Genomic DNA, 23672 nt, shown 5'->3' with positions numbered 1-23672 from the left:
AAGGGTTAAACCTAGCTGGACCAGGCACCTAGACCACTTAATTAAGCTGAAGTGGTCTGGGTGCCTATAGTGGTCCTTTAAAGATAAATGGTACAATTTGGAATGTGATTTTTTATTTTTTTTTTACGGTTTGTTTTAACTGAATAAAAGCCCACTGGAAATCACTAAATAAATCACTGGAAATAAAATCACTGGAAATCTGCAGTTGCAGTATCAGTTATGCCTGTAAATTACTATTGCAATGCAGTACATGCATTGGGAAGTGAAAAAAGGTATTGCTTTACTTTAAGTACATTTTCGTTTTACATACATGCTCTGGTCCCATTGTGTACTTAAAAGTGGGGTATGCCTGTATTCAATGAATGTTCACTTTTTATAATACAAAATATATTTTCCCGAGTGCACATACATCCTAATGTAACATGCTGTACACAGCTCTGAGTCAGAGGCTCTGACCACATACATAATGCTTTAAGTTCGTCTGGATTTCCTGCTGCTACTAATCAGTGAATGATTTAGCACATGTGATTATTGTCAGTCTTACTGAATATCGCTTGGTGTTACATCCGAAGTGTTAGTACATACAGACACACAGTAATTATGATAATAAATAATGTAGTCACTCGTGGAATGCAGGAAGTGATACAATGTGTTTCCTGCACTGGTCCAGCCCCCAGGAAGAGATCGGGCTTCCCTGTGTGTCACTGGCAAGCTGTCCGAATGCAGGAAGAGGCCAGGCTTGCTGGGCTGAGAAACGTATGTACTAACTGTGTGCTACTGAAAGGGAGTCAGTCAGCCCCTGTGCTCTGCAACAGTGTCAGTACTAGCTGTCTCTGCTTGCTTGACATTTTATTTTTTTAGAACAGAGAAACTCCACTAATCTTCCACCTTCTTCTTGTTGGATGATAACATAACTACTTGCTTTCTTGACTTTGGCTTGCGTTTAAACTTGACTGGCCTGTGCTGTGTGTGAGACTGCTGACAGTCTGTCATAGTTGTAATTGTTTTTATTTTTTTAGATTGTCTAATATAAACCACTCCACAGGTTCTAAGAGATTGCACATTCATGTCTTGCGTTCACCAACTTGCTAGTTAGTGATCTGTGTAAGCCTTTAATCTTTTGAATTTGTTTCTGTAGTTCACCTACCTGCGAACCTAATCCACCCATAATCTATATATAGACACATCTCACCCATTCCTATATATAGATATGTGACTGTGTTATTTGTATAAACCAGAGCTAATGATAATTTAGCATTTTGCTGTGGGATCTTGTATTTATACATTTTGAATATTAAAAGATGCTGGTTATGTTTTTGCATCCAAAAATAATTTCAGATTTAGGTTGTACTACTATTATTTATTGTAGTGTTGACGTGTTGAAATTTAAATTCATATTTATATTCTTATAAAGTTCTATGTATAACTAATTGAATTTTAGCAAATCTGAATTGAAAGGGACACTCCAGGCACCCAGACCACTTCTGCCCATTGGAGTGGTCTTGGGGCCAACTCCCACTACCCTTAACCCTGCAACTGTAATTATTGCAATTTTCATAAACTGCAATATTTACCTTGCAGGGTTAAATCCTCCTCTCGTGGCTGTCTACTAGACAGCCACTAGAGGGCACTTCCTGGTCTATAGCACAGGTTTTCTGTGAGGACCTCCAGCGTCACTAAAATCCCCATAGGAAAGCATTGAAAGCATGCACATTAGGTCTCATCCTGCCGGCGGCCGCGCATGTGCAATCTGTCTCCCCCGCCAGGCTGACGTCGACGGGGGAGGAGCGTGGGCAGACCCTAAACCACCGCCGAGGGACATCGTCGGTGGTCTCAGGTAAGTCACTAAAGGGGTTCTAACCCCTTCTGCAACATGGGGTGGGAGGGAGAGGGGACCTGCAGTGCCAGGAAAACGATTTGTTCTCCTGTCACTGGAGTGTCCCTTTAAAGCTTGGCTATTGTAGTCTACATTTTGCATTCAGATTTAATTAAAAGGACATTATAGTTATAAGAAAAACTACAGCTTAATTAAGTTGTTAAGGTGTCTGCAACCTGCCCCTGTAGGCTTTTTAATGTAAACACTGCCTTTTCAGAGCAGTGTTGACATTACAGCCTAGGAACATCTCTAGTGACAGTCACTTAGAGGGCCACTAGAGGTGCTTCCTGGGTGTGCAGCAATGATGTTCAGCGCATGGAGACGCTGAACGCTCTTCATAGAGATGCATTGATTCAATGCATCTCTATGAGGAGATGCTGATTGGCGCAGCGTTTTTACACACATGCGCAATAGCCTCCTAATGCTTTCCTATGGGAAAGCATTGGATTGGCTGAGATCATCAATTTTCATGATTTTTGGAAATGATGCAGTATGGAGACCTGCGTGGTAATGGAAATAAGGTGAGTAAAACCAACCTTTAGTTTTTTTTGTCATGGGGCGGGGCACCTACACTTTGTTTTTACAACTATAGTGTCAGGAATACACTTTGTATTCCTGACACTATTGTGTTTCTTTAACTTATAAGTTGGTGTTTAGTGAATCATTTTGTCAAAAATTCCTCCTGCATTCCTGTGCTGTCATACCTTATGTTTGTTTTGAAGTATAATAATAGATATACCGGTATATATAATTTTGTAGCTTTTATCCAACTGTGGTAAACTATTAAATAAGATCTACTCAAGCCTGGATGATCTCACTTTTTACAGCTAACAGAACAGTGAGAATCTATATTATTAAACCTTTTTTTTTATCTGACATAAACAAGCGTAGTTGCCTAAAAGCTAATGTGGTTATGTGCCAACTTCCTAGAGAACATCCTTGTTCATAGCGAGGCTGCTCTCGGGCAATCAGGTGACTTGGTCTTCTGCTTATTTTGGGAAACATCATATGGTTAGACATAGCCACTTCATGGATGTGAGCATATCATGTGGAAAGAGAATGGGGGCCCTTAGCTTCAATGCCACCAAGGGGCTGTGGACAAAAGGAAAGCCATTCATGCCCAAATACATGAGAAGGTAAACCGTTTGAGATTTCAAATCGGGGTCACAAGTCTAATGAAGCCAATTTCTATCCATCTTAAAGCTATTCCAGCATTACGCAGCTTTTATAGTTTATGCTAGCTTACCATAACCTTTTTTCTGACCCTACTAATTGCACCAAATATATCTGACAAATTGATATTGTTAAGTATATATAGATATAGGTGAGATTTTTCCCTGCTGCTTTGATGTTATTGTACCATCCAGTAGTAAAGATAATTTATCTTTCCATATTCTGATCTAGATTTTAATGCCTGAATTCTGGAATGGCTGAAATCCTACATGCACAGCTAGACGAAGGTTCGTTTATTGAAGGAGTAAGCGATCAAGTGATTGCTGCTGTTGTCCTCAGCTTGTCCTTCATTGCCACGCTGCTCTTTTTTCTCTTGAGGTAGGATGAAATCCAAAATACAGTTTGTACTCATTTCTGAGGTTTATTCATTAAATTGGAAATTGTGGAGAGCTTACCAGAGAATTGCAAACTAGCTCAATTGGAAAAATTCTTAAACTCTGCTATTTGGCCAGCTCACCTCTTTTGGCCCATGAATTGCAATTCCTTGGTCAATTCCCAAACTTTTTTTATCTAGTGCATATGCTCACTCTTAGTCTGTGTGGATAAAAATGTATAATATATATGTGTGTGTTCAATCATTTCACAGTATAAATCTGAGCTCACAATGAACAATTTTAAAAAAATATATATATATATATATATATATTTTTTTTTTAAAGGAACACTCCTGCTGTAGAGGCTATGGTGACAGGAGTGCCCTGTTTTTGTTCCACAGTCAACCCATTTTTCAGTAACATGGGTTCCCCAGTAGTCCCCACTGCATCTAGGCCTCTCATACAGGAGAAACATGATGTCCCTATAAAATAATGCAAGGCCGGTCCAGGACAGCACTCATTGGCTTAAAGCAACCAGTTGATGTATTCAGCCAATAAGTATGGCCCTACTCTGTAAATAACTGAATTCTCCTGCAGTAAAATACTGAAAGTAGGGGTTGTAGGTGGCCAGTAGGACACAGGAAAGTTGTCAAACCATACTAAATCAGTTGGACTACTTACAGAGGGCATTCTTGGCATCATAACCACTACAGTGGGCTGCAGTGGTTATGGTGTGTGGGGTGTTCCTTTAACACACTTCTGAGAACATGACAGCCGGTTTCTTAAAGCACATTCTGGGCTTTTTCTTCATCAGATAATGCATTAAAACAAATTTGTGCAGCTACTCATGTTGTTTTACGTGGGAACCCCATACGTTCATACATGCAAAAACATGAAGGTAGAGGAATCTGTGCAAGTGACCTAGGATTCAATGTCCTGATGTGAAGGAAGCACTAACAGACTATTCTTTTCACCATAAGCCATGAAAATAGACGGCCATGGTGCTTGGCATGTTTCTCTATCATATAACACTCTGAATGAAGTACGATAGCAGTTGTCTGTGCTGCAGTTTTTCTGACAGGGGGTGCAGAGCAGCACACATCCAGCATTCCAGCTGAAGATAACTGCCATAACTGACAAGACTACCTAACCAATGGTTCTCCCTGGAATTGCTGGGTGGAGAGCTTACACCCTCTACTCTGCAATGTCTGCACAGTACGGCAAGATGCCTTATGTAATGTGGGTGTATCTTTATATTTGGATTACACATTCAGTATCAATGAGTGAATATTGCTTTTGGAGACATTGGTGTTTAAGTGTATAGAGGATAATAGGACCTATAGTACCCAAACTGTTTTACGATGGGCTCGTAATCTTCATGGAACTTCAGATCCAGGCCACCTCTATCCAGCCATGCTTTAAAGTGTATATATATCAAAGAGATTATTATCTAATGGTACTATTTATATTGAGTATTTCATCTTTTCAATGCTATTCAAATATAGGTTAGCTAATGTGAAAGTGGGAATTCTGCATTGGCAATACACAGAGCAGCGTCTGGGCTGCAGGAAATTCTGCTTTAGGTCAAACACAGCTGGTTTAACCTAGAACCAGGAATTGCACCCGCTGACCAGGACACTAGCCACTATAACAAGATGTAGTGATTATGGTGCTTAGACTACACCTTTAAACATGTACTGTGAAAGCTTAATTGTACAGTGCCAGCAGTTATTTTTGTTTTTGTCTTTGTCTTTTTTTTTTTTTTTACATTTGTGTTTATTTTATAGGAGTGAACAGCAAAACATTCACCCTGAGAATCAGGAAAGAGTGAGAGCAGTTCGAGAACAGCTACAAAATGAACAAGTAAGAATTTTGGCTTCATAGCACAGCTGTATTATTTGCGAGTGGTTTGTTCGTTTTGTCTCTACAAATTGTATGAGTTATCCTTCAATCCTTATAGAATGAAATACTATACTAAGCTATCTGTTTTTTTCTTAAAGTAAGCAATATCCCCTGCTACCTCTTGTCTCAAATCCCCACGGTATCCTTTAGATTGCAAGCTCACGGGCTATCTACCTATGCAAAAAGAGAAGAGACTGAAAATAAGGGATATTCTCCCAGATATCAGTCCCTATACCCTTAGGAAAAGATTGTTCCACTTTTATAAGGCAATAAATTGCCAATTTTGAACGTAGGACATTTTTTTTCATAAAAATAATAAACCTTTATTGAGCCCCCTTAGGGGAGGAGATAAGTGAAATAAAACTTAATGAAAGTGTATTTACAATAAAATAAAATAAAGTGAAAACCAGCAGATAAGGGCGGTAACATAGTTATCATGAAATCAACAAACTATGTTGGATTGGCCCTTAAAATTCTAGATAATAAGGACACTTATCATACACTCCAAAGAGATCCTACCAACTCCTTTTTGGAGGAGTATAAACAGATCCTGGATGTAGGTCGCAGTAGAGAGGGAGGAATATGAATTCATCCTCAATAGGAACCCGAGGATAGCGACCTTCCATTGCCTACCAAAAATTCACAAGAATAAATTGGACCCTCCAGGACGCCCGATTGTGTCAGGCATCAATAATCTCACACAGAATGGGAGCATTTATTTAGATAACATTTTGCGCCCATTTGTGGAGCCTTTACCGTCCTTTATTCAGGACACCAAGCAGACCCTGGCACTTCTTTGAAATCTCACACTCCCTGAACCTGTTAACCCATGTAACCTGGACGTAGAGGCCCTTTATTCCTTCATACCACACGAGGAAGGCATACAACACGCCCAGTACTACCTAGAGAAAAGAGGAACACATTTTACTGCACACTCTGAGTTCACTGCAGAACTACTCAGATATGTTATTACACATAACTACTTTACATTTAATGACCGGTTCTACCACCAGGTGCGGGGGACAGCGATGGGAACAGCTTGTGCCCCATCGTATGCAAACCTACACCTGGAATGGTGGGAGGAAACAGTCATCAGATCAGCCAAATTTTTACCTTTTGCACCTATGATACATCTATGGGCAAGATACATAGATGATATCCTAATAGTATGGAAAGGTACATCAAAAGAATTTGATACCTTTGTGGCTCTTCTAAATGAAAATGACTTGAATATTAGATTTACATCGGAGTTCGGAGGGAAAACTCTCAATTTCTTAGTTCTGACGTTATCCGTCGATAAAGAATCATCCATTCAGACTACTCTTTTCAAGAAGCCTACAGCTTCTAACAGTTTACTTGACTGGGATAGCTTCCATCCAAAGCCCTTAAAACAGGCATCCCTATAGGCCAATACCTAAGGGCCCGTAGAAACTGCACTACCATCCAAGACTTTAAAATTCAAGCGGACATACTGCGACAGCAGTTTAAGGACTACCCCAATCGTTGTCTGAAAAAAAGCGTATAAGAGAGCTTTAGAGTCGGACAAAGAAACACTATTGAGTAATATTAAACCTGTGACACCTACTACCATTGCTCCTCGCATGATTGCAACGTACGATGCCGGCTGGGACAGAGTAAAATCTGGTATCCAGAGGTTCTCGCCCATTTTAACAGGGGATGTCCATCTTAAAAAGATCTTGGGACAAAAAGTGGAACTGACAGCACGTAGAGGAAAAACTTGAGACTTTCTAGTTCCTAGCCATTTTCAACCAATACGCACTGATACTAAGACCTGACTCAATAGACCTATCACTGGCACATTTCAATGCGGGCACTGTGTTGCCTGCAAACATATAAAACGTGATTCCAAGAAAGCGCTTGACAGTGAAAATAAACAGGTCTTTGATATCACTTCATTCTTCAATTGCAATACTTCAGGGTTGGTATATCTGCTTACCTGTGAATGCAGATGTAAATATGTGGGAAAAACATTTCGTCCCTTTAAGGAGAGTATCAAAGAACATGTCAGGTCACCTAAACTCACCACTGAGACACCAATTGCTCGCCATCTTAAGGAACATCATGAAGAAAAATCACATGGCCTGCGATTTTCCGGACTAGAATTAGTAAATAAGTGGAGAGGTGACTATGATAGGTTTTTAAGGCAGCGAGAGAGTTTCTGGATATACAGACTCAAAACGTTGCAACCCAAAGGTTTAAACGAAGGCTTCTCCTTTGCACCAATTATTTAACATCTGTGTTTCTCTATCTATTAGGAAACCCTAATGACAAAAGGACACGAGGGGTATGCTCATCATCCTAAATCCCCCATTGACCCCTGAAACTTTGTTGGGGGGTCTTATCCAGAAGAGGGGTGAGATGGATGAGAATAAAGACCCACTGGATACCTTAATTTATTAGACACACAGATAATTCATTTTGATCAATAGCATTTATATGTCAAAAAGGAGTAGGAATACTACTCAATTTTTCTTGTCACTGTGACTATTTAATGTGCTTCTTTTCTATTGAGGGGTTATTGTCCCCCCTATGCCGAGCAGCAACCCAATTCACGCCACTCTTAGCCCACTCCCCGCCCGTTTACTGACGCGTCTGGGCGTGACGATGACGTCACGAAGAGGAGGGGCGGAGTCTAGAGGGTTTAAATTGCGACGCTTTCTCACTTCCCGGTAAGCTCTTGAAAAAGGTGCATCTTGGCGTCGAAACGCGCGTTGAGCTACACAGAGACCACAGGGTCTGCCTTCCAATAACGTCTGTTCCTCTGTTCTGTCCTGGTGACTTGGGAGGGGGGTTTCGTTACCTTCAGCTATCCGTCAGGTCTTAGGCATAATATCCATCCGCCACCTAGGAGCTGATAGGAGTTGTTAGCCATGTGAGTATTAGACTAGCAGACTAATAGCTGACTCAATATTTATTTACTGATATGTTTTGGCAAGATTGCCTTAGATGATACTATACTAGATAACAATACTAGTGTTAAATGACTAAGACTTGACATAAGTACGTGTGACTAAGAGAGCATATAGTTGACTGCATTTTGGGTCCGGCTGGACTCTCTCTGACACTTAAGCTCCTCTCCTCACTATATCTCCCTTCAGCTGTAACTAAGGGGTGTTTTCTTTTGAGCATCAAAATATGGGCTGTTATATTGTTTTAACGGCTATTATACCGGTTTAGTGATACTACCGCCTATTTACCCCAGACGCTCTATTTTTACGGCTATAACTCCCACCCATTTGTTAGGAACAAGTGCCCTACATTTCGGAGGGGTTACTATACCCATAACAGGCAGGGTTTAATCACCCACTATCCAATAAGTGGCACTTGTTTCACTTTTTCTTTTTAAGTTATGTCACTTTGGTTGGTCAAATATTGACCCTGTTAGATCCACACACAAATATATACTGGTTACTGAGACACTGTTGCACTATCGGTATCAGCAACAGTGTAGACTTTAATTCCAGTTGCTACAAACAGGAGCTCCTAAGTGTGGTGTATATATTATCTAACAATCAGAACAGCAGACGTTTTCACTTTATTTTATTTTATTGTAAATACACTTTTATTAAGTTTTATTTCACTTATCTCCTCCCTTAAGGGGGCTCAATAAAGGTTTATTATTTTTATGAAAACATTTTTCCTACGTTCAAAATGGCCAATTTATTGCCTTATAACAGTGGAACAACCTTTTTCTAAGGGTATAGGGACTGATATCTGGGAGAATATCCCTTATTTTCAGTCTCTTCTCTTTTTACATTGATATCCCTGGGTTATGCCCTGATACCCTACAACCCACTCAACTCCAGTGGAGGTGGGATCTCTTCTCTCCTTCACTGTTGCTGTGTTTTTTCTTTTATCTACCTATGCACTTCGTATAAAAGAGCTTAAATGTCAAGATTTCAGCTTACGGGCAGGGCACTCTCTACCTTTTGTATTTGTGTGTGTGTATATTGTATGTTCTCCACTAATTGTACAGCGCTGCGGAATTTGTTGGCGCTTTATAAATACCAGTAATAAATAAATGTCAAAATTAAATTGAAAAAACATCTGTTGTGTTAAATTGTTAGCAAGGTATTATTGGGAATATGTTGTTATGAGTTGGATAGAGCGGGGCTTGACATTTCTGGATTACCATGGATACAGAGAAATGGGACCTGTAGGCAGAGTTCAATAGATTTTCATCATCGGTCCCTATACAGGGAGTGCAGAATTATCAGGCAAGTTGTATTTTTGAGGATTAATTTTATTATTGAACAACAACCATGTTCTCAATGAACCCAAAAAACTCATTAATATCAAAGCTGAATATTTTTGGAAGTAGTTTTTAGTTTGTTTTTAGTTATAGCTATTTCAGGGGGATATCTGTGTGTGCAGGTGACTATTACTGTGCATAATTATTAGGCAACTTAACAAAAAACAAATATATACCCATTTCAATTATTTATTTTTACCAGTGAAACCAATATAACATCTCAACATTCACAAATATACATTTCTGACATTCAAAAACATAACAAAAACAAATCCGTGACCAATATAGCCACCTTTCTTTGCAAGGACACTCAAAAGCCTGCCATCCATGGATTCTGTCAGTGTTTTGATCTGTTCACCATCAACATTGCGTGCAGAAGCAACCACAGCCTCCCAGACACTGTTCAGAGAGGTGTACTGTTTTCCCTCCTTGTAAATCTCACATTTGATGATGGATCACAGGTTCTCAATGGGGTTCAGATCAGGTGAACAAGGAGGCCATGTCATTAGATTTTCTTCTTTTATACCCTTTCTTGCCAGCCACGCTGTGGAGTAATTGGACGCGTGTGATGGAGCATTGTCCTGCATGAAAATCATGTTTTTCTTGAAGGATGCAGACTTCTTCCTGTACCACTGCTTGAAGAAGGTGTCTTCCAGAAACTGGCAGTAGGACTGGGAGTTGAGCTTGACTCCATCCTCAACCCGAAAAGGCCCCACAAGCTCATCTTTGATGATACCAGCCCAAACCAGTACTCCATCTCCACCTTGCTGGCGTCTGAGTCGGACTGGAGCTCTCTGCCCTTTACCAATCCTGCCACGGGCCCATCCATCTGGCCCATCAAGACTCACTCTCATTTCATCAGTCCATAAAACCTTAGAAAAATCAGTCTTGAGATATTTCTTGGCCCAGTCTTGACGTTTCAGCTTGTGTGTCTTGTTCAGTGGTGGTTGTCTTTCAGCCTTTCTTACCTTGGCCATGTCTCTGAGTATTGCACACCTTGTGCTTTTGGGCACTCCAATGATGTTGCAGCTCTGAAATATGGCCAAACTGGTGGCAAGTGGCATCTTGGCAGCTGCACGCTTGACTTTTCTCAGTTCATGGGCAGTTATTTTGCGCCTTGGTTTTTCCACACGCTTCTTGCGACCCTGTTGACTATTTTGAATGAAACGCTTGATTGTTCGATGATCACGCTTCAGAAGCTTTGCAATTTTAAGAGTGCTGCATCCCTCTGCAAGATGGCTCACTATTTTTGACTTTTCTGAGCCTGTCAAGTCCTTCTTTTGACCCATTTTGCCAAAGGAAAGGAAGTTACCTAATAATTATGCACACCTGATATAGGGTGTTGATGTCATTAGACCACACCCCTTCTCATTACAGAGATGCACATCACCTAATATGCTTAATTGGTAGTAGGCTTTCGAGCCTATACAGCTTGGAGTAAGACATGCATAAAGAGGATGATGTGGTCAAAATACTCATTTGCCTAATAATTCTGCACTCCCTGTATGCTACAAGGGAAGAAGCTGTCTGTACACTATGGTGGCAGAGACGGCTTCAAGATTCTTTTGCATTTCTGTGAAGTGTAATGAATCTGAGCACTGGGAGGATGTTACATGGCATGTGAGCTGCCTGAATACAGATATGTATAAGTAAGGAGGCTCTGAAGAGGCACTGGGATAGCAGCCATTCTCCCGCCATATATAAAATAAATTAACTGGACGGTGGCTGTGAATATTTATGGGCAAAGGGTCTAGGAAAACAATGGAAAGGGTTGTGTAGGGCAGCAATGAAAAATTCAGCTTAGGAATAACTCTAGTCCTGATACCATAAGTAATTTTAATACTAAATTTCATACTAAACCTACATTTAATACCTAGTGTTGTCACAATTATTTATAAACTTTCTGTTTTGGCTCTAAACTTTTGGCCGTGGCTATAGTAATTTTTTGTGCTAGAGTTTTTACCAAAAAATAACAAACTTTCCAACATTGAACCGAAGTGACCCCTTTCCTAGTCATAGGATTGTTTTTTAAGATTGGCACTCCTGAGCTAATGAAATACCAGCAGTGATCAGAAGAACCAGTGTTAATTTCGTTGAATAACAATAGAGATTTAGTCAACTAAAACAAGTCAGATTAATAAAATATGACTAAAACGGCTTTTTAGTCAAAAGACTATAACTAAAAGTAAATTTAAATTTGCAGCCAAAAGTAACACTGTCAAGTAAGACACATTGTGGGAGGGAGGAGAGGAAATGAGACACATGGGGAGCTGGGGGATTGAGACACATGGGGAGCTGGGGGATTGAGAAACATGGGGAGCTGGGGGATTGAGACACATGGGGAGCTGGGGGATTGAGACACATGGGGAGCTGGGGGATTGAGACACATGGGGAGCTGGGGGATTGAGACACATGGGGAGCTGGGGGATTGAGACACATGGGGAGCTGGGGGATTGAGACACATGGGGAGCTGGGGGATTGAGACACATGGGGAGCTGGGGGATTGAGACACATGGGGAGCTGGGGGATTGAGACACATGGGGAGCTGGGGGATTGAGACAAATGGGGAGCTGGGGGATTGAGACACATGGGGAGCTGGGGGATTGAGACACATGGGGAGCTGGGGGATTGAGACACATGGGGAGCTGGGGGATTGAGACACATGGGGAGCTGGGGGATTGAGACAAATGGGGAGCTGGGGGATTGAGACACATGGGGAGCTGGGGGATTGAGACACATGGGGAGCTGGGGGATTGAGACACATGGGGAGCTGGGGGATTGAGACACATGGGGAGCTGGGGGATTGAGACACATGGGGAGCTGGGGGATTGAGACACATGGGGAGCTGGGGGATTGAGACACATGGGGAGCTGGGGGATTGAGACACATGGGGAGCTGGGGGATTGAGACACATGGGGAGCTGGGGGATTGAGACACATGGGGAGCTGGGGGATTGAGACACATGGGGAGCTGGGGGATTGAGACACATGGGGAGCTGGGGGATTGAGACACATGGGGAGCTGGGGGATTGAGACACATGGGGAGCTGGGGGATTGAGACACATGGGGAGCTGGGGGATTGAGACAAATGGGGAGCTGGGGGATTGAGACACATGGGGAGCTGGGGGATTGAGACACATGGGGAGCTGGGGGATTGAGACACATGGGGAGCTGGGGGATTGAGACACATGGGGAGCTGGGGGATTGAGACAAATGGGGAGCTGGGGGATTGAGACACATGGGGAGCTGGGGGATTGAGACACATGGGGAGCTGGGGGATTGAGACACATGGGGAGCTGGGGGATTGAGACACATGGGGAGCTGGGGGATTGAGACACATGGGGAGCTGGGGGATTGAGACACATGGGGAGCTGGGGGATTGAGACACATGGGGAGCTGGGGGATTGAGACACATGGGGAGCTGGGGGATTGAGACACATGGGGAGCTGGGGGATTGAGACACATGGGGAGCTGGGGGATTGAGACACATGGGGAGCTGGGGGATTGAGACACATGGGGAGCTGGGGGATTGAGACACATGGGGAGCTGGGGGATTGAGACACATGGGGAGCTGGGGGATTGAGACACATGGGGAGCTGGGGGATTGAGACACATGGGGAGCTGGGGGATTGAGACACATGGGGAGCTGGGGGATTGAGACACATGGGGAGCTGGGGGATTGAGACACATGGGGAGCTGGGGGATTGAGACACATGGGGAGCTGGGGGATTGAGACACATGGGGAGCTGGGGGATTGAGGGGGCTGATGGACCGAGGCGCGTCGAGGGGGCTGATGGACCGAGGCGCGTCGAGGGGGCTGATGGACCGATGCGCGTCGAGGGGGCTGATGGACCGAGGCGCGTCGAGGGGGCTGATGGACCGAGGCGCGTCGAGGGGGCTGATGGACCGAGGCGCGTCGAGGGGGCTGAGGGACCGAGGCGCGTCGAGGGGGCTGAGGGACCGAGGCGCGTCGAGGGGGCTGAGGGACCGAGGCGCGTCGAGGGGGCTGAGGGACCGAGGCGCGTCGAGGGGGCTGAGGGACCGAGGCGCGTCGAGGGGGCTGAGGGACCGAGGCGCGTCGAGGGGGCTGAGGGACCGAGGCGCGTCGAGGGGGCTGAGGGACCGAGGCGCGTCGAGGGGGCTGGGGGACCGAGGCGCGTCGAGGGGGCCGGGGGACCGAGGCGCGTCGAGGGGGCCGGGGGACCGAGGCGCGTCGAGGGGGCCGGGGGACCGAGGCGCGTCGAGGGGGCCGGGGGACCGAGGCGCGTCGAGGGGGCCGGGGGACCGAGGCGCGTCGAGGGGGCCGGGGGACCGAGGCGCGTCGAGGGGGCCGGGGGACCGAGGCGCGTCGAGGGGGCCGAGGGACCGAGGCGCGTCGAGGGGGCCGAGGGACCGAGGCGCGTCGAGGGGGCCGAGGGACCGAGGCGCGTCGAGGGGGCCGAGGGACCGAGGCGCGTCGAGGGGGCCGAGGGACCGAGGCGCGTCGAGGGGGCCGAGGGACCGAGGCGCGTCGAGGGGGCCGAGGGACCGAGGCGCGTCGAGGGGGCCGAGGGACCGAGGCGCGTCGAGGGGGCCGAGGGACCGAGGCGCGTCGAGGGGGCCGAGGGACCGAGGCGCGTCGAGGGGGCCGAGGGACCGAGGCGCGTCGAGGGGGCCGAGGGACCGAGGCGCGTCGAGGGGGCCGAGGGACCGAGGCGCGTCGAGGGGGCCGAGGGACCGAGGCGCGTCGAGGGACCGAGGCGCGTCGAGGGACCGAGGCGCGTCGAGGGACCGAGGCGCGTCGAGGGGGCCGAGGGACCGAGGCGCGTCGAGGGACCGAGGCGCGTCGAGGGGGCCGAGGCGCGTCGAGGGGGCCGAGGGACCGAGGCGCGTCGAGGGGGCCGAGGGACCGAGGCGCGTCGAGGGGGCCGAGGGACCGAGGCGCGTCGAGGGGGCCGAGGGACCGAGGCGCGTCGAGGGGGCCGAGGGACCGAGGCGCGTCGAGGGGGCCGAGGGACCGAGGCGCGTCGAGGGGGCCGAGGGACCGAGGCGCGTCGAGGGGGCCGAGGGACCGAGGCGCGTCGAGGCGCGTCGAGGGGGCCGAGGCGCGTCGAGGGGGCCGAGGGGGCCGAGGCGCGTCGAGGGGGCCGAGGGGCCCGAGGCGCGTCGAGGGGGCCGAGGGGCCGAGGCGCGCCGAGGGGGCCGAGGGGCCGAGGCGCGCCGAGGGGCCGAGGCGCGCCGAGGGGGCCGAGGGGCCGAGGCGCGCCGAGGGGGCCGAGGCGCGCCGAGGGGGCCCAGGGGCCGAGGCGCGCCGAGGGGGCCGAGGCGCGCCGAGGGGGCCCAGGGGCCGAGGCGCGCCGAGGGGGCCCAGGGGCCGAGGCGCGCCGAGGGGGCCGAGGGGCCGAGGCGCGCCGAGGGGGCCGAGGGGCCGAGGCGCGCCGAGGGGGCCGAGGGGCCGAGGGGCCGAGGCGCGCCGAGGGGGCCGAGGGGCGCCGAGGGGGCCGAGGGGCCGAGGCGCGCCGAGGGGGCTGAGGGGCCGAGGCGCAAAGAGACAGTCTTTAACTAAACCCATTACATTTTGGTCGTGTCAACTAAAATCTACTGGAGATTTAGTCGACTAAAACCTAGAATAAAACTAAAACAATTCAGATGACTAAAATGCGACTAAAACTCAAATGGCTTTTTAGTCAAAAGACTAAATTGGAATTTGCCGCTAAAATTAACACTGATCAGAACTGGTGGTCAGTTTTGACCAATCTTGACTATGGGGTCTATACAGAAATTGTTCAGTGTTTTGATATGTAGATTGCAAAGGACCATCGTGTTTTTTTTTGATGCGTCTAAACATTTATTGCTCTATTTCGTATCAATTACAATTAACGAGTTCCTTAATATAAAACGGCGGTGTTCTACATCATGATTGCATGTATGTATATCGAGTCTCTTTACATACGATTCAGCATCAAAAATCTGGTTACCCAGGCTATTTTCAGCAGATTGTTAATGGTTGAAATTGGGATAATATTGACCTGGCTCAAGCAGCTACCAATACGATGTTTACTGCAGCAGAACCACCCTCTCCAACTTCCACTGAAAACAGACTAGGGGATATGTTTGCTGAATTTTCCCTGTGTATTCTAATGGTTCTTTGAGCCACTTTTATGTTTGAATAATGAGTTTCAAAGCTATTGCCATATACACAGTTTGAGTCTCTATCAAAATACATAAAAACACAGCTTTAAAGGACCACTATAGTGCCTGGGGGTGGGGGGGACCTAAGGACTATATAGTGCCAGGAAACAAACTTGTTTTCCTGGCACTATATAGTCCTTAGGTCGCCCCCACCTTAGGGCCCCTGTCCCACTAGCCTGAAGGGGTTAAAACCTCTCCAGCCACTTACCTTAATCCAGCACCACGCTCCCTCGGCGCTGGTGACCTCTCCTTCCCTTCCAACGTTAGCTACCGAGTGGAGCCAAATGCGCATGCATGGCCAGAGCCTCGTGCGCATTCAAACCGCGCATAGGAAAGCAATTCAATGCTTTCCTATGGATGTTCTGCGTGCTCAATGCGATTTTCGCATTGAGCGTTGTGGAAGCGCCTCTGGCTGTGTTTGCATAGCGCCTCTGCTATGTTTACAGCTGCAGGGTTAAAACCTGGGGGACCTGGGACCAAGACTACTTCATTGAGCTGATGTGGTATGGGTGACTATAGTGGTCCTTTAAATGAAAGCTAGACTGGTAGTTTTGACTTGTGAGGCCTGTACTCTTACTTTGCTGGTTAGTGGGATTCCCTAGGCACCATGACCTCTACATCTAGGCATTACGTAGCTAAAGTACCTTGGCTCCATCACACTGTTTATTCAATGTTAAACCGATCAAAAACAGTTTAGCAATGGTGTCCTGCAGCTTGGTCCTTTTCTGCTGCTCAGACTAAAGCCATACAAGTAATGGGTTGCCGTGATCAGCAGAACACTCTTTCCCTGCTGCTGCTATAAATTGGTATGGCTACTGGGAATATAATCTCTGCATTGGTTATACCTTCCAGCAGGGATAAAAGCCAGAGGCACCGGGGGGGGGCCTTCGTTAAGTGTCTCCGTAATTGTAATAGACTTAATACTGAACATATTGACCATAAAATGGTCCAGTGGATTCCTGTCATCATAGCCTCAGTAAAATGAAGTGGTTATGTTGCCTAGCATGTTGATTAGGCTGACGTAATGTTTTTAGATTAGAAAATGTGTCCATAGATATGTTGCCTAAATTTGAATTCTTGCTTTTTCTCAGGAGGACACACCTACTGCACCTCGCCTGCAGTTCTACTCAGACATGTCTTGTCCAGTCTGTTTACAGCAAGCCACTCTTCCTGTCGAAACAAACTGTGGACATCTTTTCTGTGGTAAAAAAACTTTTTTAATGTTTATTATTTTTATTTATTTTTTAAGATAGGAATTTTACTCCCCTTTGTACAATCAGGGCCGGCCTTAGGCATTTAGACGCCCTGTGCGAAAAATCTTCACAGCGCCCCCCCCCCCCCCCGTCATCCATGTATGCTGTTATGTTTGTGTTGTCTGTGTATGTAATAGTACGTGTGATGACTGTGTGTGATATGTATGCTATGTGTGATATTTGTAATGGGTATATTAACAGTGTGTGATATGCGTGTATTGGTTGTATGTGACACACACACACACACAGAGTCAGACGGCCATACACACACAGGAAGACATCCACACACGCACAAGCAGTCATACACACACACACAGGCAGACAGTCATACACACACGCACACACACACACACACACGCAGACAGTCATACACACAGACACACAGAGGCAGACAGTCATACACACAGAGGCAGACAGTCATACACACAGAGGCAGACAGTCATACACACAGAGGCAGGCAGTCATACACACAGAGGCAGTCATACACACAGAGGCAGTCATACACACAGAGGCAGTCATACACACAGAGGCAGTCATACACAGTCACACACACAGAGGCAGACAGTAATACACACAGACAAACACACAGAGGCATACAGTAATACACACAGACACACAGTGGCAGACAGTAATACACACAGACACACAGTGGCAGACAGTCATATACACACACACGCAGACAGTCATACACACACACACGCAGACAGTCATACACACACACACACACAGACAAACACACAGGCAGATAGTCACACACACAGAGGCAGACAATAATACACACAGACAAACACACAGAGGCAGACAGTTATACACACACACACACACACGCAGACAGTCATACACACACACACAGACACACACAGGCAGATAGTCATACACACAGAGGCAGACAGTCATACACACAGACACACACACAGAGGCAGACAGTCATACACACAGACACACAGAGGCAGACAGTCATACACACAGACACACAGAGGCAGACAGTCATACACACACACACACAGACAGTAACACACACACACACACACACAGAGGCAGACAGTCATACACATAGGCAGAGAGTCACACTCACATGACAATCACACAGTTACCTGTGGAGTTAATTGTGGAGGCAGTGCAGCTCCTGGTGACTGGTGGGGAAGCAGGGACTCCTTCCTGCTTCCCCTGCAGCAGTTTTCCGGCGCTTTTAGCTCCGCCCCCGCCGCATGGTAAGCTCCGCCCCCGCTGCAAATTTAAAAAAAAAAAAAAAAAAAAAAATTTTTTTTTTTTTTAAATCGGCTGTGCGGCCGCACGGCGCCCCCTGCTCCATGGCGCCCTGTGCGGCCGCACAGCTCGCACACCCCTAAGGCCGGCCCTGTGTACAATAAATTATAAGTATATTAGTTGACACCACTTTAGTAACTCAAATGAAAACTGCGTTTTTATTTTTTTAATGCAGAAGATTAAGAGATATTTAGCAATGTTAAACAGGCACTCTTTGGTGCTAAATGTTGAGACTTTCTGTTAGTTTCCATGGTGATTGTTTCTTAATATCACTTTGCCCCCAGAATAGCACCTGTTTTTGCCTTGATAAATCTCCTCTTATATGTATTCTAGGCTTTTTGCAAGTAATAAAGAGCTAGGATTTATTTATGCCTCCTGACAACATCTGCGGGGTATCATATGCATTCTGGGATTGTTAAAGGACCACTCTAGTGCCAGGAAAACATACTCGTTTTCCTGGCACTAGAGTACCCTGAGGGTGCCCCCACCCTCAGGGACCCCCTCCCGCCGGGCTCTGGAGAGAGGAAGGGGTTAAACTTACCTCTTTTTCCAGCGCCGGGCGGGGAGCTTTCCTCCTCCTCTCCATCTTGATCGCGACGTCATCGGCTGAATGCGCATGCGCGGCAGGAGCCGCGCTCGCATTCAGCCGGTCGCATAGGAAAGCATTTACAATGCTCTCCTATGGACGCTTGCGTGCTCTCACTGTGATTTTCACAGTGAGAATCACGCAAGCGCCTCTAGCGGCTGTCAGTGAGACAGCCACTAGAGGATTTGGAGGCTGGATTAACCCTCATTATAAACATAGCAGTTTCTCTGAAACTGCTATGTTTATAAAAAAAAGGGTTAATCCTAGAGGTACCTGGCACCCAGACCACTTCATTAAGCTGAAGTGGTCTGGGTGCCTAGAGTGGTCCTTTAAAGCTCATGAAATTGTACTAGTGCTTCTAACCTATAAGGACCGTATCTGGACATCCATGAGCAGTGGTGAGCCAGGAGATAGTAGAGAGAGATATATTAACGTGCTTACTCATTATAAGGCTATTACATGTAACTCTTTTATTTTCAGTGATAATCAAAAAATTGAAAAAACAACTATCTGCTTTTCTTTAAATATTCTATCCTCATATGTTTTTTTTTAATCTTGAGTGTCAAATTCAGGGCCAGTGGTTGGTGTGTATTAAAAATACAGAAATGTTGTGTCAAGTTAAAGGAAAACTATGACTTTTTTTTTTTTTTTTTTTTAAATGCATTATATAGATAATAAACAATAATGCAAACAAAAAAAAAACTACTTGCCACCAAAGTTCCCTGCAGATGCACTGTTTTAGACCGTTCCCTCATCAAGTGTAAGCATTCCAATTAGGAGCCTCTCATTCTGGTCTTCAGATCTATTCTTATCCAATAAGTCACTCTCTAGTAAGACTTTATGAGATAAACATTTTTATTCCTCATCACTGAGGACATCCACCTTAATGTGACAGTTTTTTTTTTTAGCTCAGTTTAGTCAACCAGACTTTGTGCTCTGATCAGGGGGAGAGAGAGCTCAACCCAAGGCATGGATGGATAACATGCATGGATAAACACTACCTGAACAACTTGGACAAATTTGACATCAGGTTTGCTGCTGTTCTAAGCCTCTATCAGAGCTGAGAATTGGTGTGTAGTTTTCTGTGCCCGATCAGCTTTGCAACAATACAAAGTTGTAAGGGTGCATAGAGTAACTTTTTGAAAATAATTGTGAAACATCTGGAAGCCTGGGGGAATCGAATCTGCTTTGGGATAGTGTGCTGTGTGTGTGAATAATTATTCATGGTTTAGTGCTAAGCAATTTTGTATATCAAGAGAAATGTTCCCAGTAAACAAATTCCAGAGGATTGTTTAATTTTGATATGTGTATATATATATTTTTTTTAATTTTTAATTTCCTTTAATTTAAAGGCCAATGTATTATTGCATACTGGAGATATGGCACCTGGCTTGGTGCAATCAGTTGCCCTATTTGCCGTCAAACGGTAAGATTCCATACGATATAACACTGGTGATCAGCAGTCAAAGACTACATTTTTTAATTTGCTTATCCTTCAGAAAAGAATAAAGCACGCCGTTAATGTATAGGGCAAGTGGGAAAATTACACTGTAAAAAAATAATTCAAATCTTACAAATAGTCACATATAGTGTCCCATACAAATAGTCTTGGTGTGCTGCCAGAGATGGGGATCCCCCACCATACTGAATGGTTAAAAGTAGAAAACTGAGAAGGGGTCTGAGTGGGTTCAGTGCCTGTATATGAAATCCTTGGGGTCCATACTTGTTGGGAACCCAGAAATAGTTCTGTCATATAGCCATATTATGTACATAATTAAGTTTCTGGAAAAATTAAGAATTAGAAGGGACCACTCCCTTTCTTACTTGGGCAATACAGCATCTAGAAGCTATGCAAATTTGGAAACTAATTTTATTCAAAATTTAGATTTTTATACGCTAGGAGGGAGACCTAGGAGTCTGGGTTAACGGTTATCTCTAGCAGTTCACTAATATGGTCAAGAATCCTGTGTTGCTGTGTAGCTCCACTCCACCTCATGTGGAGCATAGGTGTAGACACTATAAAACATCTAAACCTAAAACAAGAGGCAGGTGCAAGCTAACCTCATCATTACTTTCTATGCATGTTTGTGTTTTTGTCTCATGTTTTGTGTCATGACCCCTGCAGGTAACACTACTTTTTCCAATGTTTGAAGTTGGTGAACAGCAAGATGCGCAGCAGCTATTCCAGGAAGTAAATAGTTATAATCGAAGATTTTCTGGACAGCCACGCTCTGTAAGTAGCAATGAATAAATAAATAATATATACGGATGTACAACATCTACATATGATTTATTTACTATGTAAAAGCATATACACCTGCACACAATAGCTCAGATTTTTTTTTCCCCACTTCACTTCTAGATTGACGGGCGGTATACAAACTACAGCTATTTGCAGCTGCTGTCCTTAATTCAGTTCCTATCCCTTTTAGACTGAGGTATGTCAGGAGAGGAAAATCAGAATAACTTTTTCTTAACTTCTTCTCTTGCAGGTTAGATTTAAAGGAGAAGGCAACAAATTAATTTTGGCAGCTGCAATTAGCATCGTAGACTTTGAAAACATTCTGCTCATTGAAATACTGGGCCGACAATGTAATACATATCTCCAGTCAAAGTACAGAAGTAAGAGAGTAAACAAGGCTTTACAAGTTTCCTAAGAAACTACTACAACTCCTGTGTGATTTGTCCATTAAGGTCTCTTAAAGAAACATTTTAAGCACCATAACCACTGCAGTCTACAATAGTAGTTATGGTGCCAGGAGTGCCGTGGCACCTTTACATAGTCAACCTGTGTAAGAATGCTTTGACAATTTACATGGGTCCTGCTTAGTGCTCATTGCTGCCTCCCCTGGTTCCATTAGCTCCACTGAGCTAAGCCCAGCCATGCAGGACCACGTTCATTGGCTGAGAACACCCAGCTAACAGACCTTTAATGAACGTGGCATTAGCCCAGGGGAGCCAACGGAAGGTCCTTGCAGGGGTTTTTGACACTAATGAGGTGCCAGTGACACTAATGCAAGTTGTCATGTATTGTATGTAATATCACGCCTTTTAATAGAACACATCATAAAATTTTAAAAAAATAATATATATTTATACATTTTTTTATATTTTTCCCTTTAATATATATCTTGCTTAGTAAAAGATAACGCAATGTTGTTTTTCATCTCCTTAGTTAATGGAGAGAATTATGGACTTGCCCACATTGCTGCGCCACGCTTTCCGGGAGATGTTTTCTGTGGGTGGCCTCTTTTGGATGTTCCGGATTAGGATTGTCCTCTGTGTGCTTGGAGCCTTGTTCTACATTGTGTTACCCTTGGACATTATTCCAGAAGCTCTCTTTGGTATTCTAGGCTTTCTGGATGATTTTTTTGTCTTCTTTTTATTGCTTATATACATTTCTATCATGTATCGTGAGGTAGTAACTCAGAGGTTAAACAGGTGAAAAATGTGTGTTGTTTTTTTTTTGTTTGTTTGTTTTTTTGCATTCAAAACCTTTAAATAAACTCTATGCAGGATTGCTCAAAAGCAACATACAAATACATAACTGGAATTTTTAAAAATGAGTATTCTTGCATTTTGTGGAGAATAAGGCTAACATTTAGGTTTAGTTGCCACTTACCAGTGTTTACTTCACCGTTTTTATATTTGCGTCCAAAAGTCTGGATAACTTGGCAATGTTTGTTTATTTCAAAAATAGGTGCTACGGGGGAATTCTAAGCAAGTGAAATTTTGGCTTACTTACCCTTAAATGTAAAGTCTTCCTTCCAATACATTATATTTATGAAGCCTCCAAAATAAAATGTAAAGCCACGTTTGCATTGCTAATAGGTGTTACTTGATGTTTCCAAAATTTACCATAATCCAGTTTAAATGTCAAAGTGACTGAAAGGGATACTCCACCCCTTATAACTTTAAAAACAAATAATGCCTTATGTGGGCATTATTCCTTAGGTCCCCACTCCCAAATGCTGCAAGTATTAACATTTACGTTTTACTCACTAGAAATCTACGCCCCCTACTGACGTTACGCCTGTGCTCACGAGATCCAATCAAAGGCTTTTTATTGAGACACCTGTAAATGGAGCGATTAGCTGGCTCAGTGTGCATCATAGAAGAATAAAAATGATTCTGCTAATATAAGAGTTTAGTTTCGTGGGCACATGGTAATTGGGATATCCTTAGAGAGTTAAGAGGGGTTTGTGGTAGCATTAAGGAGTTGTAGGATTATTGTATTTAGACATTTGAGTGCAGGGAAATGGAATAAATGAATGATGTCAATTTGATTGCAATTTGACTATCTGTGAATAGCTGAATCTGCAAGCATCATAGCCAATTCAGTATATAACCCTGGCCGGTTCACACAGGAATGGAGCAATTATTAATTTTTTGCACAAAATCTTTCAAATACAAAAAAAATAGATAACCGCACCTTTAAAACACAGTAATGTACAAAAATGAAGTCCAATATAAATCATATGTACATACTTTTTTGTTAAAAGCCTATGAAGTCTTTGGCTGTTATACAGTGCATGGTATCTCAAGGAAAAAGAGAGACAATAATAGTGCAGTATGAATTTAACACCGTGAAGTAGAGTGCTATAGCAAAAACTCACTCACAATCTATAGAGCTACAAAGAGCTTTGCTGTGTAGTGTGTAGACGGTACAATCCCCGTCACTGGATATATTTTCAGCTACAGTGGTGGTAGACTTTATCTGTGTCTCGAATATGTGAAGACAAAAAATGGAATATCCAGTAGTGCAATATGTATATCAAAGTGGTAGTGCATATTTGAAA

At 44.7% G+C, this 23672-nt stretch overlaps 1 protein-coding gene across 1 annotated transcript; it reads left to right on the top strand.

Moving 5' to 3' along the window:
- Window positions 1-679: 679 nt before the first annotated feature.
- On the top strand, window positions 680-22701 carry RNF170 (ring finger protein 170). The gene is made up of 7 exons (XM_063455351.1): window positions 680-756; window positions 3281-3427; window positions 5211-5286; window positions 16860-16971; window positions 20226-20299; window positions 20999-21106; window positions 22049-22701. The coding sequence occupies exons 2-7, from the start codon at window positions 3303-3305 to the stop codon at window positions 22316-22318; spliced, it is 765 nt and encodes a 254-aa protein (XP_063311421.1). The 5' UTR covers window positions 680-756; window positions 3281-3302; the 3' UTR covers window positions 22319-22701.
- Window positions 22702-23672: the final 971 nt, after the last annotated feature.

This window comes from Pelobates fuscus, chromosome 5 (assembly GCF_036172605.1).
Source record: "Pelobates fuscus isolate aPelFus1 chromosome 5, aPelFus1.pri, whole genome shotgun sequence".
NCBI lineage: Eukaryota > Metazoa > Chordata > Amphibia > Anura > Pelobatidae > Pelobates > Pelobates fuscus.
The sequence above is the reverse complement of the archived record's forward strand: the minus strand, read 5'-3'. Positions and strand labels throughout refer to the sequence as shown.